The 18367-nt window shown below is 42.4% G+C and overlaps 1 protein-coding gene across 13 annotated transcripts in view; it reads left to right on the forward strand.

Annotated features, from left to right (window-relative positions):
• Window positions 1-1586: 1586 nt before the first annotated feature.
• ebf3a (EBF transcription factor 3a) overlaps window positions 1587-18367 on the forward strand; it is an 86988-nt gene continuing 70207 nt past the window's right edge. For all 13 annotated transcript variants that reach the window (XM_029248904.1, XM_018726390.2, XM_018726381.2 and 10 more), the window contains exons 1-6: window positions 1587-2026; window positions 2363-2519; window positions 2982-3045; window positions 3559-3614; window positions 6378-6451; window positions 8446-8514. In XM_029248904.1, coding sequence (XP_029104737.1) covers window positions 1893-2026; window positions 2363-2519; window positions 2982-3045; window positions 3559-3614; window positions 6378-6451; window positions 8446-8514 — 554 coding nt within the window. In that variant the 5' untranslated portion in view covers window positions 1587-1892. The remainder of the gene's footprint in view (window positions 2027-2362; window positions 2520-2981; window positions 3046-3558; window positions 3615-6377; window positions 6452-8445; window positions 8515-18367) is intronic.

Genomic DNA, 18367 nt, shown 5'->3' on the forward strand with positions numbered 1-18367 from the left:
ATTAACCCCCAACACCAGCAAAATAGATTGCTCTCTAAAACACATCTCTCTTCCTTTCTAACAACCCCCCCCCCCCCACCACCACCACCAATTCACCCCACCCACCCACCCTTTCAGTGCAGAGGGCTGGGGGGGTCCCCAGATAACACAGATCGGACTTCGATTTTCACCGATTAATTAAAATATTAACATACATACCCTTCCAAATGATAAAAAGGAAGCACTAAGTTAGAACCCTGAAGGAGGAATCACTCAAGAGTTGTGATTGCCCCACACTCTTTGTGTTGTCTACCCCAGACAAACCTCCCGGCCAAAGGGCAAAGAGGCTCGACATCACCCTTACGCGTTATGACTCCTCTTAAGAAACAAGATATATGCAAAGAATCAAAAACGAAATAAACATGCAGCTTCACTTTCATAATGAACAAACGCTTAAAGAAAATGATGAGCTGCTGCGGAACTAACAGCGCAACAACACTGATGCTGTACACTGCTCATGTGCCTCTTGTGACTGTAATACACAGTGACTATGATCATAAACATATACATTAGAGTGCAGTTCACTGGCTTCCTCACACTGCAATACCGTGATTTGTGCGTCACGTAGACCCACAGAAACTGTGTTAAAAATATATATTAATACAGAAAATACATGACATTGAAGAAGAGGAAAAATGTTAGTATCTAAAGTGCTGAAATGAGCACTGCTTTCTAAATCGTGTTTGAATATTATACGTGATGCAAAAATGAAAAGCTCGGGGCTTCTTTCTAGAGCGCATCGGGGCACTTTCCAGCAGATGTGTGACTGCTCCTTCCTTTCTTGCGGTTGCCCTTATTTTGACATCCTCATTTTGCCATTGAATGTACTGATTCCATCACTGGCGCCTTCCAGAACACGACATTCACCCGGTTAAAAAAGTATTTACACTCATACCAGATGATACGCGCTCCCATCCCTTAACTTTTTTTTTTTTCCAACACATAACAACGCACTGGTTCGCTGTTTTTCCCAAAGAAAATGACTTTGCGCTCTTGAGTAGTAACTTTACTAAAGGTGTGTTTGACTTGCGGGGAGGGGAAAAAAAAAGAAATCTCCGTGCCTAGGTGTGCAGTAAGGAAAAGTCACACCGACGCTCTGAGGTTGTTGCGGCAACTGCGGCGCGCGGCGGCGCCTCTTCGCGCGCGCGCGCCTCCAGTAACATGCGCCCGCCTTCCGTATTTGGTCAAAGCCACGCCCACCGAGCGTCACGTTCTGACAGCGCGCATCCCGTGGGTTTAGAGTTTTTGGCTCCCGGGAAAGGGCTCCATTCCTGGGGGATGGAGGGCTGAGTTTCGTGCGCTTCCATCCATTCTGCGAGACGCTAAAGGGCCCCCCGCATCAGCCCCCTTCTCCTCCTGCGTGCGGGAACACCTCCATGGTGATCATTTTTTCGTTTATTTGTCTTCTGGAGCGGGAGAGCCTTGCCAGAAGTGGTCGATTCAGCAGTGTCCTCAAGGTTTTTTTTTTTGATGCTCGTTGAAGAAGGATGACACCACGTTGAGAGAGCATCAGCCTGAAAAAAAAAAAAAAAACAACAACAAAAAAAAACAAAAAACACAAGTTGCAAAATATTTCTTTTTAATATAAAGAATAGAAGAAAACAAGCAACTTTTTCTTGTTATTATTTTTTGTTACGCCTAACTAGTTAAAGGACTTTCTAAAACAAAAGGATCACACTGCTGAGGCGCAGTGGCTGACTGTGCGTAAATTGTTGATGTGGTGCCCACGCAGGACGCACTGAAGAAGGACTGGTCGAGAGCAAACTCAAATACCCTTATCTTCCAATCGCCAAGGAAAAAAAAAATAAAATACTCGTCTGGCCGGAGCTGGTTTTGCACAAAAAACTGTTTTAATGTTTGGGATTCAGGACAATATACCGAGAGGAGGGACGACCATGAAGGAGGAACCCCTGGGCGGTGGGATGAATCCGGTCCGGTCGTGGATGCACACAGCTGGGGTGGTGGATGCAAACACGGCCGCCCAAAGGTATGTATGCCAAATCATCACCATTTTCTGTGGTGATGCATTCCTCAGATCGACCCTAAATCCCCCTTCAATGCCCCCCGTATCAATTACAACCTCCCCACGCCGCTCTCCAGATTTTCCCCCCTTTCATTACATCATATTACTGCTAAAGTGACAAATCAAGAAATGTCCTGGTCTTCCAAAAAACCCGCTTCTCCGTCTCCTTCCCCTTCTGCCTCCGCGCGCGCGCGCGCGCCCGCGCCTGTGTCCATCCACTCCATTGTCATCTCCTGCGCGAGTGTGTGTTTATGTCCTGTGTTAATCGAGGGGGTCTCTCCCCTCTTCTTGTCCCCGCAGCGGCGTGGGCTTGGCTCGCGCGCACTACGAGAAGCAGCCGCCGTCCAACCTGAGAAAATCCAATTTTTTCCACTTCGTCCTGGCTCTATACGACAGGCAGGGGCAGCCCGTGGAGATCGAACGCACAGCCTATGTGGACTTTGTGGAGAAGGAGAAAGTAAGGGCTTGCTACTTTTTGTTTTTCTTTTTCTTTTTTTTTTTTCTTTTTTGGAAGTGCCGTCCCCAAAACATTTTGCCTTTCTCACTTTAAAAAGGTCAAAACTTACACGGAACTCTAGAGTTTCGGTGGAGCCACGTGCGCCCTGGTTTTCTAAAATAGTATTCACAAGTAGCGGGAACGAATTTTACATTTTCTCATATATAAGCATTTCATTTTTTTTTTTTTCTGCAAAGGATTCATGTTTAAACTCAGGTTTAATCTCATATATTATGAAAAGAAGGACAGAGAGAGTCAGGTGCAGGTAGGTGCTCGGACAAGTACTGAAATATAGGCATCTTTCACTAATAGTGCAAAATGTGGCAAAAGTGAAAGAGATTTTAGGGAGGTGCCGTTCAGGAAAAGCAAACACTCTCCCCCAGGTATGTGACTCTGATTAAATACACTGCTGATTATTTTCAGGAACCAAACAGTGAAAAAACTAACAATGGGATTCATTACAAACTACAGTTGTTGTACAGCAATGGTAAGTCAAATCTTGTCCATATGTCGCGAGGGGAATTATACATGTTCATTTTATTTGTCATTTGTTGAGAAAGCTAATATGCCTGAACGAATGTTTATGTGCACTGCACCGATTCGGATAATTTTATATTCAGATCCAAGTAAACACTGTACAATTGTTTAACATAATTTTCCAGTAAATACTTAGCCGTTCAATAATGTATAATTGCACCTTTTATGTCTTTATTCTGAAATTATGACAGTGCTTTGTAACAATGCACAATCACAACCCGTACACCATAATACGTTTTTACCATAGTACTTTTATTTAAAGGCTGTCATTAAATCAAATATTTATTTTGATCTCAAAATAAGGGAGGGTAAGGGAGGACATTGGAACTACTTTTATATGTAATTGAAAAACATGTTGTGTGTTGTTTTTGTAGTCATGTAATAGTAAAAGTAGTGCAATGGTCTATTGAGCGAAGACCTGCGCGGTCCATTTTCTAACTGGGAAATTAAATCCGTTTCTTAGGTGTCAGAACAGAACAAGATCTTTATGTACGCTTAATCGACTCCATGACAAAACAGGTAAGACTTCTCATATTCCATTCTCCATGTGTCTGTGTTGTCATAAAATCCACTTATCTTTTAAACTGAAAGTTAAAAAAAAAATAATAAAATGTTTAATCGCAATCATTTGCTTAAATTAAGGGTCCATTGAGATGATGTGTGACTGAAGATAGATATTTGTATTTTGTGTAGCTGCGCTGTAGTGTTTTTTTTTGTATTTGTTTCTCAGTAAAAATTGCATATTTCTATTAAATTTTTCTAATGAATGTGTTCGTTTATATTTTAAATGTAGTCATACAATCGGAAAATAACAGTGGGGATTGTTGTTGTGCAGTTAAACCCCAAAATACCCCCCATTTAAATCTCTAATTCAAGACACTACCTCAAGGGGGTCTTCCAAACCCGTCCATTTCTATCAGTTGAGTCTCAATTTGATTTTCACCTTAATAGCGTGAACAGTTTTTCATGAAATAAATACCGTTTGTTTCAAAATTGCATAAAAATCATACCATATAAACAGTGGGAAAGAAGTCGTTGTCATATTTTGCTTAGATATATATTTGTACGAGAGATTAAAAAATAAAACTTCTAAAATTAGTCTCTTTCTTACAGCCAGTACAGTAAAAATTAACAATAAAAGGAAGATAAAGCCAAATCCCCAGACTGGGTGGTTGTTTGAATTAAAATATTTTATATTTTATTAGCTATCAGGATTACGCACGGTAAATAGTGTCAGATGGTGACCAAGTCTTTTTGCCCCTTAGTAATGATTTCAGTAAAAATGAGACCCTTGTACTCTGGAAGGGGGCTCTTGACTTTGAAATCCGTTTTATTCCCTTTTTTTGTTCAGAAGCTCACTGTTTTAGGAAATCACTTGTGGTTAATTAAGGGAGCCCTATTGTCAAGAGCGCAGCTTTTCATTTCACAGAATAATAACAATAATAAAAAAGCTCGAGTGGAGGGGTTGACACACATTCAGTCATTGTTAAGGCTGCTCAGATACTCCAGAAAATCAGAAGCCTTCTTGTTGCGCTCCTTGAACGCCGAAGGAAGCCTGCAAATGATCAGGGAGTCAATGGGGCTGAACGGTCATTTTATGGATCTCTGTATCTACAGAGAAAAGGGGCAGAATAAATCACACCCAGAGTAAGATACTGCACATCTGAGAAGTTCACCCCCTTAAATATTTTCCATAAAACGACGCCGGAATTTGTAAATGTTTATTTTATTGATTTATTCTATGCATTCGATTCTTTCAGTGGGACTCCTTGATTTTTTTTTTAAAGTAATTGACGAGACAGCGCCGACAACTTTATGCAGTTAGTGACGTTTCGCTCGAATTTATTTAGCTATTTCGCCACAATTTCTGTGTGAGTCGTTTAATTTTGATTGTATTAATTTCTTATTGGTGACATACGAACAAAGTGCGCTCTTATTAAGTCCCGCGCGCGTTCCGTTCGCTCACGTGCGTCATTTTCCGGTTGGTACTGTTCGGTGGAGGCTACTTCAAAATCATAAAGACGTCAGAGGTGCGATTGTCTTTGGGATGGGTTCAGGTGGAGCGTCCAGAGAGGAGAAACTCGCGCGTTTTTTGCGCGCCGTGGAGTGTAGCTGCGCGCGGGCACGCGGCATCCCGGCGGACGCGCGCGCGCGCGCGAGAGCCCCAGTAAAAAGTGGTCTAGTGAAAAGTGATCTAGTGGACTCGAAAAAGTGGTCTAATGAAACAGGGGAGGGTTGTGGAAAGTGCAGAACAGAAAGGCGCGCTATTGAAAGGCGGTCGGGTGGGAAAGCCATGTAATGAGAACAAAAAAAAAAAAAAAAAAAAAACACGCAAAAAGTGTAATAGTGAAAAAGTGCACTCGCGGAAAGTGGCGTTGTGAACAGTGGTCTGCGGTCCAAATGGCAGACAGGGAGAAGGAGGGGGGGAGGGAGGGAGAGAGTGGGGCGGATGAACTGAAGGCTGTAGCGCACCTACAGCTCCACACCATCTGTTTCAGCCAGTGCTGGAGAATCAGTGAACCGTGCCCCCCCACAGCCCCCCACCCCAGACAGAGCTTTTTATCCAAAGAGAAATCATTGTTAGCGCCTCAGAATAAACAACAGATTGCCCATTAGCACTTTCCCCCCAAATATCTGCACATTATAACCGTGTTGATGTATACGGACATGGGCTTTATTTAAAGCTGTCCTCCGCACGTGGAAACCTCCATTAGCTTTTTAATTTAATTGTAAATCTGTCTTCAACTAAAAAACATATATAAATGTGTGACTCCCGCGTGCTGATCCGCCTGATTATTGTAACGGGTTGTCATTGATTCTCACATGAATATTTAAAGTTCAGAATGTGCAGCACAGCTGACTATTTTAATATGCATGTCTATGGCATTTATGACATGTATTTGTTTTTTTTTTTTAACACATTTTTATCTGTTATTTTTATACATTTCCGAGAGCCTTTTTAATTTAATTAATTTATTTTTATAGATGTCTGGCCTGCCTGTACTATTATAAATTGTTGTTTTCATTCCCCCCACTCAAAAAAAAAACAACAAAAAGGTTATGAAACATTCATACTGCATTCATATTTTATTTAATTCGTAATTAATTAATTTCCTATGCTAATTACATATGCGCTTGTACGCACGTTTACCCTGTTTCAATTGTCTTTTTCGTTGTTACCGAAAACCTCTGTACATAATGATGGTGGTGGTGACGAGTCTTTCAGGCAACGTTTACATAACTGACATGCATGTTTATATTTTGTGCTTTAATTTTTTTAAGGCAATTATTTATGAAGGTCAAGACAAAAATCCAGAAATGTGCAGAGTCCTTCTCACGCATGAAATCATGTGCAGGTAAGAGACAGCGCTGTAATAATTGGAACAAACGCAAAATTGCATATTTAATATTTGTGTTCATTCTCTTCCCCATCAAATCCAGCCACTCTGAAATTATACTGAGTGTGAATTTAAGATTTTGCAATTTGCATCATTCACAGTGTCTCGTTGTATTGGGGGCCGGCTGGGGGTTTGGGGGGAGGGGGGAAGGTATATGCACCAATTTCGGTGTTGATCTTCAGGTTATTGATTTTCCTGCTTCTTGATATAAAGCACACCGTCTTGGGTTTATTGGTAAAATGTCACGATAGGTGTTTACAATGGAATTAGACGAACAGGATGTAAAATACATCGGAAAGCAGGACGAATAGATCATTTAAATAAGATGTTAAAATCCATTCATAGCTCCGGTGGCACCTGCTACACGTGTACTTGTGCGCGCACCTCGTTCAGGTGTAACTGGTGTAAATCAATAGCAAACTTCTCAACACGCACGTGCTGAGAATATTATGTCTTACTGTCTGTGTCTGTATACATATATATAATATATATATATATATATTTTCTTTTTCTAATGTTTTTAAGATAAATAATATCCCATTTTCTATTTTATTGCCATTATGAGCCACGATCTAGTGGATGAGCATATTATTATTGTTCTTATGTTCAGTCAGTCATCAGGAGAATGAGATTAACCATTTCTTCCTAGTTGTGGTGTATTTAAAAGGTAATGAATTGCATTTTATCTGACTATTATATTGCCACGCGCTATCAAAGCTGTAATTCACTGATAAATATTATTACTAGTATCTATTTTTTTAACACTGGAAATGAAAATGCTGTTTTACTACTCTTTTTTGGGGAAAGAACAGAATTGTATGTTACAGATCAATTTCCTGACTTTAATCAAGACATTATTATGATAATGGTTATGATTATTGTTGCTGTTGTTGTTGTTGTCCTACAAAAAAGCACTCGGTCATAAGAGGAATTAAAATACATTAGGGCCTCTGTTGTGGAGCTTGAGGAACAGAGCTCCTACTTGGAGGAACTGGAGGTACGAGTCCCTGGTCTGCAGATGACAGTAACAGGCTGCATACTCTAAGGGGCATACTATTCCATACTATCATATCTTTTCTCCGAATGCCATTGCCCCACACACATTTTTATGGCATCGCTGAGGTAAAAGAGTTGACTCATTCTGCAAAATGAAGTGAACGTGAACCAGCAGAAATGAAATTGCTTTATTGCACACCTTTGCATGTACTGGAGTTAATATGGAGAGAGCACAGATGTGATTTTAAGCTGTAAGTGGAGGACTGTAGGCTCTCTTTAATCATTTTAGCTGTCAGTGCTAAAGAGCTTTATATACTTTCCATACCATATGGTGTTAATTTAGCTAATTTAGATGTGTAACCATTATACAGGTAGGCTTTTTTAAAATGCAAGAACCATAACAATTGTGTTTTACTGCTTTAATTAAAGTCGCTATAATGCACTATAGCTTGGTTTACAGAATGCATTTAAAAAAATAATGCCACTTTGCGAGAGATGGATGCAGGCTTTTGAGCTTGTAATTAATAAATGCCCCACAGAAATATCGGTTGAAGGTGGCATCTTGCATCCTCTCCAGAAATAACAGCTTGACAATTAGAGGTAAACAAAAGCTGAAGCTGTGAAACTTATTCCCCAGCCTCCTGGCATTGGCTCTCCTCAGTTCACTGCTAAGACAAACAGCACAACATGTTGTTTTCCATCTTTTAGCAGTGGGGGCTGCAATGACGGACGCCCCGCTCGGTGCGACTCAGTGTGCGCCGCTCAAACTGGTGGCCGCGAGCCGCACGGCTACCACGAAAAATAAATAAATAAATAAATAAAAAAATAAAAAAATAAATAAAGACACAAAAGATGTGTTAGAGGTGTGTGTGTGTGTGTGCCAAGGGCCTGGGTGTCGAAGCGGCTCAAAGAAAGGCCTCTGCGACGTTTTAATCTTGTCATCTTTTCCCCTGCAGTCGGTGTTGTGACAAGAAAAGTTGCGGGAACAGGAACGAGACTCCCTCAGACCCAGTTATCATTGACAGGTAAGCGCCTCTGCTCCCTTTCCTTTTGTCCCCTGGCTTTCGCGCGTCTGTGCGGGACAGCGCCACGTCCCCCCTCCCAGGCCCCCGGTGCTAACTTCATTTCACACGCCGCGCCGGTTGTTGTTCTCTTGTGTTATCGTGCACAGGTGGGTTGACTTGGAAACCTGGCCGGCTCTGTGGGGATTCGGTAATTGCTTGCGAGTTGTCAGGGGAAGCAGTTTCATCTGCCTCTCCCCGTGCTGCGAGGAACAGTTTATGCCTAGAGAGTTTTTGGCTTTAAACACGGGGATGTAGCCTATCGCCGACTGCCTCTTCTTAATTTGTTAACAAGTACTGCCTTGTGCACGGCCCTTGTCATGCCTGTTTCCCAGTTAACACTTAGGCTAGCTATTAGGAAATTAGAAATTAGGAAATGAAGTTTTGTTACCACCTGGAAGGGTCAATTTGCTGCGAAAGAAGCGTCTACGTTTTTGCACACGTAGAACTTGCTTCTGCCGGTTTATTAGAAACAGCTGTACTGATAAAACAGCTGGATGCATCAGGCGAAGGTAGCGATGCTTTGTGGTGTTCAGGATCACCGTGGCCGTGTTGTGTGCCACTGCAAATTCCCACATTGCCTGATTGGTTCGGAATGTTTCTGCATTTTACATCCCTGGGAACAATTACTGCGGTTCGTTTTATTTTAATATGCAGAGAATGACGGTCACGTTGCATTTTTTGCTTTTTTTTTTTTTGCGTGGAAAAGTGATACCAGCTCTCAGTCACAAAGAGCGTGCAAAAATACGTTGGACTGGGAAAGATCCTTTTTTGCAAAATCAAATCCATGTGCAGCTTGGATTAATTCTAGACTTAAATTGTTCTCCAAGGCTTATCGTGGTGAAAAAGTGTAACGAGGACCTCTACTGCTTTGTTGTACCTCAATGTGTGAAGGTGTATGGATGTAGCTTTTGTGGTACCCGGATTCGAGTGACTCTAGTATGCTTGTCCAGTGGGGGGGGGGAAGGGGGGTGCTACTCCCAGCTTTCATCGTGCAGAGCTATCTTTTGATCGTGAACTTTACCGTCCAGCCGTCTGAGAAATTTAACCTGGTGGGGGCAACGACTGCAGCCGGGAAAATATGCCCCACCAGTGGATAGCAATGCTAATGTTTGACTAGCTGGAATAGCTGTTTGCTTAGTGGAGAATGTTTGGCATCTGACAGAAGGAACATCTCTCTTTTTAGTAATCAAATAGGAGCGGCCAGTTGTTGCTTTCACTCTGGGAGTGTGTCAGTCCTCAGAAAATAGGACACACATTCTAGGAGGCTGAGTCTGTGGAAATGAGCACTGTTTTATATATTGATTTTTTTTTTTGTGGGGGTGTGGGGGTAGGGGTGGATGTTGGGGGGGTTGTTCCATATTTTCCCATATTTATTATGTGTCATATCATGCATCATGATTTGAAATATCTCCTTAATCGGATGCTTTAAAGGATGGATTTATAAATCTGGGAAGAAAAAAAAAATGAAAGTCAAAATATTTTAAAGGGAAAAATGAGCTTTGTGTTTACTTGAGGGAGGAAAATGGTGTCTCCATTTATGTCAAACATTTGAAACGAGTTAATTATTAATGGAAAATCTGCTGCACTTATTCTGTGACATTTTTAGGGAAATTTTAATGTACTTCCTTACAGTTTAAAGTACACAACAAATACTTTTTGTTTGACAGGTCACAACTATTGTTATAGCACTTTTAGTAACCCCACCTCTCTCAAAAGTAATACACACCAGATTATCATACATGGTGTTATTATTTATGTATGCCTTTAAGAATTCATGAGTATTGCATTCTTTCCGCATCAAGTGGTAGTGGTGAACGGTTTTGTTGTTGTGAAAACAGGAGAAAAAAAGAAATGATGAGGAACGCCAAAGAAGTCATTCAAAAGGTAACCAACTAGTTAGGGGTTAACCAAAAAATTCCATTATGGTTTGAGGTCTCCTCTGCACCCGAGTCAAGGCAGCCCTTTGGTAACTTAAGAGTCACGATGCTTTGATTTTAAATTCGAGAAAGTCGTGTACCACTTCCTGCGGGAGGCCCTCGACACTTGAAGCCAGCGCTTTAGGCTCGCCGTTGCATTAAAAAGCTGTGATATATTTACTCCAGTAGTAAAAGAAGGCTTAAAACATTTAGTGTCACCGATATTTAGCACATTTGTTCCTCCTGTAAATTGCCTTTCTTTGTAATGTCACTAAATGGGCTCTGAAGTGTAGGATGTCTCCCAGCATTGTGCTTCAAACTATGGAACAATGTGTGTAACATAAGTAAAACAGGAAAAGGGTTGCCGAGGAGTGAGAATTAAAGCGCAGGAAGAGAGACAGAGGGATATTGTAGGGAGTTCAAACGCTGGATAAAAAGCTCACATTGTCATTGTGATGTGTCTGAATGGGGACCCGAGGATCGTTTTCATAGCGGAGCGATCCGTTCTGTGAAATCACAAAAGCAGATGTTTCTCATTAGACACCCCTATTGTCTGCGTATCACAACTATGAAGCAGATCATCTTATCCTATTGCGGCAGAACATTCTGGCAGTCGGAACTTCTTTTTTTTTCCTTTTTTTTTTCCTGCGGCACGGGGGCCTTCAGATGCTTGTAGCGTTAATGCATGTAAGCGTGTTCCGTGAAGGTCAATTAAATGTATAGTAACACACTCATGCGCTGCCTACACACACACGCACCGAAAAGGATCCAGCGTGACTGAAGGGATTTAAAGGCCTCTCTTACAGTTTGCTCACTCCTTTTCCCTCTTTATGGGTGTTGTGCGAATTCCTGTTAAGGTGTGTCTCCTTTGACCCCGGCGGTTCAGAACGAAGGCTACGCATGCAGGAACAGCCTGCCGGCCGCCGGAGCCTGAAAAAGCCGATTGTCGAGGGAGACAAGGGGAGGTCCGGCTGCGTTACAATCAAAACATTTAGCCGCGGATCTGGTGCGGAGCGCGGGCGCTCTCGGCATGTTGCGCAGCCCCGCGGCCCATTATCGATAGCGCTCTCCACCACATTTTCCCAGATGGTCTGGGGGGCAGGCCTACTGCTAGCTGGCATCCTGTCGGACAGTAACTGGCAACCTCGCCGATCTGGCATTTTCAACGGAGTTTAGGAGACTTATCATTCCAAATGTGTCCTATTTTCCTGTAGTGGAGCCAGACATCTGTTTATCCCATTTTCTCTAGGAGTTTGTTTCAGCTTTAGATTTTTGGGAAAAAAAAGGAAGTTTGTCAGATTTAGCAGCTGTTACTGAATTTCAACCCTGATGGATCTTTAAATATTTAAAAACTGACCTCAGACTATAGATAATTCATGTGCATTTTCGGGTACGGAAAAAAAAATGGAACAATTAGGTTATTGAGCAAACAGCATGCATTATAAAGGCGGTGGAGAAAAAAAAAAAAGAAAGAAAGGCACCTTCCACTGGTCTGGCATGACCGAGATTTGGGTTTATTTATGAGTGTAGTTTACAACGATGGCCTAATAATGGTGACGGCTCTGTGGAGCGACTGGGGTTTCCCTACTCGACGGCGCTTCCTTTCACTTCCTGTCACAAAGGTCAACAAACGCTGACCTTTGCAGACATCCCAGTCGCTGAATAATTCATGTGATTGACTTTTTTTTTGTCTTTACACACAGTTGTTCCCTGGGACATTTTATTCATTTAGCCTATTCGAAAGGCCCCATTGCACCTGTTCAAGTATTAATATCCCATAATGCTGGCCCAATAGTGATTTTGCTTAACATTAATTATATTTCTTTAGTTGTATTTACAGAAAGAATTATGTGTGCCAATTACATAGCCTTGCCGTCTGCCAGACCCTGGCATCGTGTTCTCAGGTTGTTATCAGAGGCGAAAATAATCAACATTTGACCGCTGTGCTTGTGTGTATTATTATTTATTTTTTTTTTTAAATTTTTTTGGTTTCTCCTCTGTAACCAAGTAGACAACTTAAAACGTTTTCCCTCATGGCTTTTGCAAAACCACGATTAAATCCCTCTCAGCGGAAGTTGTACAAATGCCAGCGTTTATAAGGTCAGCGCCTTTGTTGGAAAATGCTATGTAAATTAGGATCTGCAAAAGGGACATTAAACAAAATTCAATTCATTGTCTCCTTTAATGTCATTTACATTTTGGCTAAGTCCTGCACTGTCAAGGAGGATCTTTGAAACCATTTTAATTACATATCAGCTAGGAAACAGAAGGTTTTCAAACCAGGCAGCCTTCGGACAACGTGCAAAGTGGGAACTGTTTATTAACTCCTTAAACGATGTCTTTTCACCCCCATCTGCATAATGTAATTAAATCAGCCGATTCTTGGCTGATATTGCTCTTCCTTATATGAGGAAAAGAGGAGGCCATACAGAGGCCAGAGTGCCCTGTGGCCAATGCCGGGCAGCGTGCTTGCAAAGAAGAGGCATGCATCTCGCAACATGGATTGCTGTAGTCTTCTTAGTCTTGCGATGAAGACCCGGCATTGATTTTAAACTCAAACATGTGTTTGATTAATGACTGGGATGTGGGACATATATCTCAGGCCGGGATACACCTACAAGCACAATGTCTGTGCAAGTACACAGGTGTGAACATCTTTGAGTTATTTATGAGCAACCCAGGCACCCTTGTGTTACTGTGAAAAGTGCGGAAGAGAGAGGGAGAAGGAGAAAGTGAGAACTGGCTCCCCTTCAGATGAATATACCTGGTCAAACTACCTTTCCTCCTGTCACAGCAAAGAGAAAACGAAAAAGTAAAACAGCTAGAAATAAAAATAAAAGTTTTTATCATTATAGAATCAGATATAGTAATGCATGCTTGTAATTTGTTTGCATAAGTGTTACGGTCCTGTTTGAGGACAGCCGAGGGGTAGCGGTCCCGGTCCGTGTTCTCGTTTTGCGTGTTCGATCTCCCCAGATATCTGTGTCAGGTTGCCCTGGGCATGCTAGTCTTCAGTGGGAGACTGGCGTATAAGGGGGACCGGGAGGTTTTATGCTTTGTATGTTTTTTAAAAAAGCTGAAGTGGAGAGGGGGAAGGAGGAGGACAGGTTGAAGGGAGACAAGCCGGGCTGTCAAAAACTATACCCAGCGAAGTAGTCTGATAAAAAACACGAATCGCCGCTGGTGCTGGCTTATCGAGCGAAAGGGAGATACAGCTAGTGCCCATAATTTCACTGGGGTTGCGTTTGATGAATTGTGTTGTGGAAATCTGACAAAGTCCGCTTTTGTGCTCAGGCGGAAGCAGAAGACGATTATTATCTGTAAATAGAACCTGTTTACACTCGCACCAGATATCTCCTATAAACGTACACGAAGGTTCCTGATGTAGCTTATTACATTTAATGGTGAAGTCAAAGTAAAATTCCGTGTGTAATTATCCACTACTATTGGTTCGATTTCTGTTATGCCATACAAGTCAAAAGTTTGAGTACAGCTGTTTCATATCCGGCTTTTCATGATTATCTGTGCTTCAAGCTATAAAAGTGCATACGGAAAATTGCAGTCTTAAGTGAAAATTAAAACCTTGCACTTTTTAATAAAATGCTCATCCAAAGCAAAGTTGTACGAAATAAAACGTTGCCCATTACGAAAAAAGTTCCCCTTAAGTGTACTCAGTCTTTTGCCTGGCACTGTATTTTTCAACACATATTTTTTCAAAGCAATCCGTGTTGCATTTATTACTGATTTCACTGTGTCTTTGATTTGGAGAGGTGCTTTTAAGAGTCTTGAGGAAGCAAAGGGCCGAGGGTCTTCCGCCCTGCATGAAGTGCAAATGGCAGCTTGCCTCTAAGACCTTCCAGTGAAAACTCTCGTACCCTGAGCCAGGAAGCAATGGCCTGCCAGGTGTACTGGAACTGAGAAGAGGGGGGAGCTCAATCCGTGCTTGGCAGTAGTCTCTAAGCTTCCACTCGGAGGAAATGGAAAAGCAGATACCGTGGTCAAAATGCCACTGTCCCACAGTTAACACTGTACTCAGAAACAAGGTAGCTGTGGGACACTGTGCTGTATTTAGCCTTTGACGCAGTCACCAAGTACTTTAACTGTGGCTTATTCTTACTTATTCTAGTGCACATTTATCTTATTTTTTTTTTCCTTTCAAGTCTGATAATCCTGTAACAAACACAGGCTGGAATTCTAACGTGACAGCTGTCAGTGACGGTAAGGACTTTGTCCTGTGTTTTCCTAGCGGTGGATGGGGGAAATGAGTTTAGCATGTGTAGGAAGGGAAGGGAAGGGACACATGCTTGTTGTCGTAGGGCACTCGGTGCAGGCCCCGGGGCCTGGCGGAAAAAGCCGGCTCCAGCTTGTCGCTAGCAAAAGACGAAACGTGGTCACGCGTCTGGTGAGAATGAGCCGCCACCCGTTCATGTACGGCACACCTCGGCCCTGGCCGAGAGCAGGACCTAAGTTTTTGGAAGGCAGGTGTGGGGGGTTGGGGTGCTGGGATGGTGGATGGGTGGCTAGGTAATTAAGTAAAACTATGCGCAATAAAAACAATTAAAAGGAAATGCGATCCGGAGCAACAACAGCTGCTGGTTCCGTGCCATTTAAAAATAAACCTTTGGATTTGACCCTGATCTGATCTGAAGAGAAGTGTGGTCAGATCATTTCCTAAGGTGGTCATCTAACAAAAATGTAAGTGTTTCATAGGTGAGAGGAGTGGGGGGTGTGGAAAATAAAAATAAATAGATAAAATGAGATTTATACAACAATCAATTGAAGGTCTGGCACCGCCATTGAGAGGCAAATCAGCTCAGTGGAGGCTTCTCTTAGCGTGGCATATGTGCTGTTAGTGGGACTTCATTTAACCACACATACAAAAGCGGTGCCTCCCCTTTGTCGGCCAAAATGAATGCCCCCCAGCACTCTGAGCGTCCACTATCACCCCCCTGTCCTGACCAGTGGGGGCCCAGTGACCGCCCAGGCGGCTGGGCAGGGAGGTGGGGGATGAGATTTCCCCCCACCCACGCAAAATCGACCCAGACAGTTGGAATGGTGTTACCATTGCACAATAGGCAGATGCAAGTGACTCACGTTTGAATAACGGGCTGCCCAAATTGAATTGGTTGTGGTATTGTGGGTATTGTCAGGGACAACATTGGCAAACTCCGACTTTCATTATGAATCCCTGCATTTACATAGTTTTTTTTTTGGGCGGGGGGGGGGGGCAGAGAACCCATAAAGACATACAGCACCCTTACCATTTCTTCTCGAGTGACATGCTTGAGAAACTGATGGTAGCACGGGCAAAACTAATTGGTACTGATTCAGTTCGGAATAACAGCTTAAACAACACCCGTCCAGTCCACTGGAGTCACATTCATTTCCAAGCTGCAAAAATCCATCATGTTCCAGGTGGGCCTCAGTGAGGAATTATTGAAATAGCTTAGTCCTTGTTAAAACTTATTGCACTCAATGTACTTTTTCACACCTTGTCCAGCTGCCTACCCTTCCAGCTTGTCCTTTCGTTCCTGGAACTCTAAAAGAACATGTGAGTAGAGCTTAACCAATGCGTGACTTCCCGTTGAGGGTGGTTTGCGGTATTTAGTCAGGGGCAAGAACAGTGCAGGTTTTTTTTTTTTTTTTTTTTTTTTTTTTTTTTATGGCTGGGGAAGGCTTCGCACCCGCAGCATTTGTTTTGCATTAGTGGAGGTTTGTAAATCAGGTCAGTGGACTTGGCGGGTGTGGATCTCTTATGTCATTCCTCTCCTTTGTGCATGCTTACAGGGTGGGGGACGGAGGCAAAGTGCAACGTCCTCCCCCTTCTCCTGCCCACACCATGCATTTCCATCTTCCGAATGTAGCAATTTGTAGTGTGACACCAGAAAGATTAGGTTAGGAAACGGGTCGGGGATTGTGTTGGACACGGTGCTGGGGCCGGCAATTGGAGGTCGCCGGACGGTGATCCGGACACTGGGCTCAGCCCATCACTTACCCCAGAGAGAAGCACTGGGCCTTGGCTCCATGCTGGCCCCCAGGGTCCCAGGAAGAATTCTGAGAAAACCTTCAAGACCCAGTGGCACAGGGATCATTTATTAAAGCTGACATGTTATTTCTAAATTTAGGCGATTTTTTTTTTTTTTCAAAACATTATCGTGAAACTTGAATTTGGTCTACAGGAATCGCAAAGGCTGTGGTTAAAAACTCTAAATGAAAGGATGGCTTGGCTGGCACCTGGCCCCTGTTCTTCCATCTGCGTGTGAAGGATCCTACTTGAACATTCGGTGGATCAGTCTTCTTCAGACCAAAGAAGAGTCTGGCATTGTAGCTTTGTTAAGAGGCTGCAAGCACATTTTCCAACAGTGCAAATACAGATGATGTAACTGCGAAACAAGTAAGGGAGGGTGGGAGGATCTCTTTGCATTAATTTAGAGAAAACTCAGCCGTGAAAAGAGTAAACGTGGGTGCTGAATTTTGCAGAGGATAAAAGACCCTTACTGTGGTAAGGCTGCTTGTCGTCGCAAGTGAACGACCGCTTGAGTTCAGTTGGATCTCATTCCAATTATTTTTTGGAAAAAAGTGTGGTCTGGAACTCCACCCCACTGTGAGAAAGATGAGTTCTTCATTAGGATTAAAGCAGTCCTGAGCTTAAACTAATTTCCTTTTTCTAATATAAGGTGTGTGGTTTTAATTTACTTTGTATGCTTCATGTCAAGCAAAGTTGAAAAGTTGTAGGTAATTCTGGTGGATTTTTTTTTGGTACAGTAACAACTGTTTACAGAATTAAGTAGAACAAAACAAAACACATTCAGAAAGTTTCCCCATTGCCTTAATGATAAAGAAAAGTCTAAACTTTATGTTTTACTTTGTTTTTTATAGTTATAACAGAGGTCTGCTATCAGAAAATGATAAAAATAAGTCATTTGAAAGGTCCCATGTGCTGTATCAATACACTTTTCAGAAGACAAGCTCCTGTTTAAATCATTTTATACATTCAGATCAAGACAGCATGGGTCCTGCATATTTATGATAGGGTTCTTCAAAGTAGATAAAAACCAGCACACAAATGTAAAAATAAAGATTCACACTGATATAGCACAACATAGCATGCATAACATTACTACATCTCATAACTTTGAGATCTGACCTCACTAATGAGATGGTGCTACACCAGCTAAATAAAGTGTAGTAGAAATCACAGAAAAAAAAATAAATGAATAAATAAAGAGAGAATTGCACTAACTAAATTGTCTGGATTTGAAGAAGAGGAAAAAAGAGTTTTGTGGTTATTATCAGTTCTACTGTCTTAAAGAAGTATGAGGGTGAAGTAATTATCTTTGGGTGAAGATTTTCCAGTAAAACCAGAATGACGAATTGATCACAGAGCGGGAGCGTGGTTTAACTGTCATGTTGCAGTGATAAGGGGGAGCTGGGGGATTCCTTATTCTCCCTGCTACTTCCAAGCCAGCCAGTTTATTAGCACAAATCCCAAATGTTTAGTAAACTCATTAGGTCCCATCTAATGCTAATTTATCATCGTAGATGGGAGTGTGAGACTGGAGGGCCAGAGTGTTGCGGTGAAACCCGGCGATTTACGGTGGCTCCTGATCAATCAGGGCTTGTTGTTAGGGCCTCGTTGTTGGCAAAAGACTTTAAAAAAGCACAAGTCGACCGTCAAGGGTGGTGCCTGCAGTAATCGTCACCTGGCACTTGGTGAATGATCCCCATAGGGTGATGGTTACCTTAAAGCTGATGCACAAAGGCTGCAACCTCTCTGGAGGCCCATGTGACCCCAGCAGATTGGACAGCGAGGGCAGAGTTCAAGGCCATATCTGTCAACCAGAATCACAAGAAAGATGCACAGTTTGCTATCGCATCTGAGGCTTTCTTCTCAAATC

Source organism: Scleropages formosus, chromosome 24 (genome assembly GCF_900964775.1).
Source record: "Scleropages formosus chromosome 24, fSclFor1.1, whole genome shotgun sequence".
Lineage (NCBI taxonomy): Eukaryota > Metazoa > Chordata > Actinopteri > Osteoglossiformes > Osteoglossidae > Scleropages > Scleropages formosus.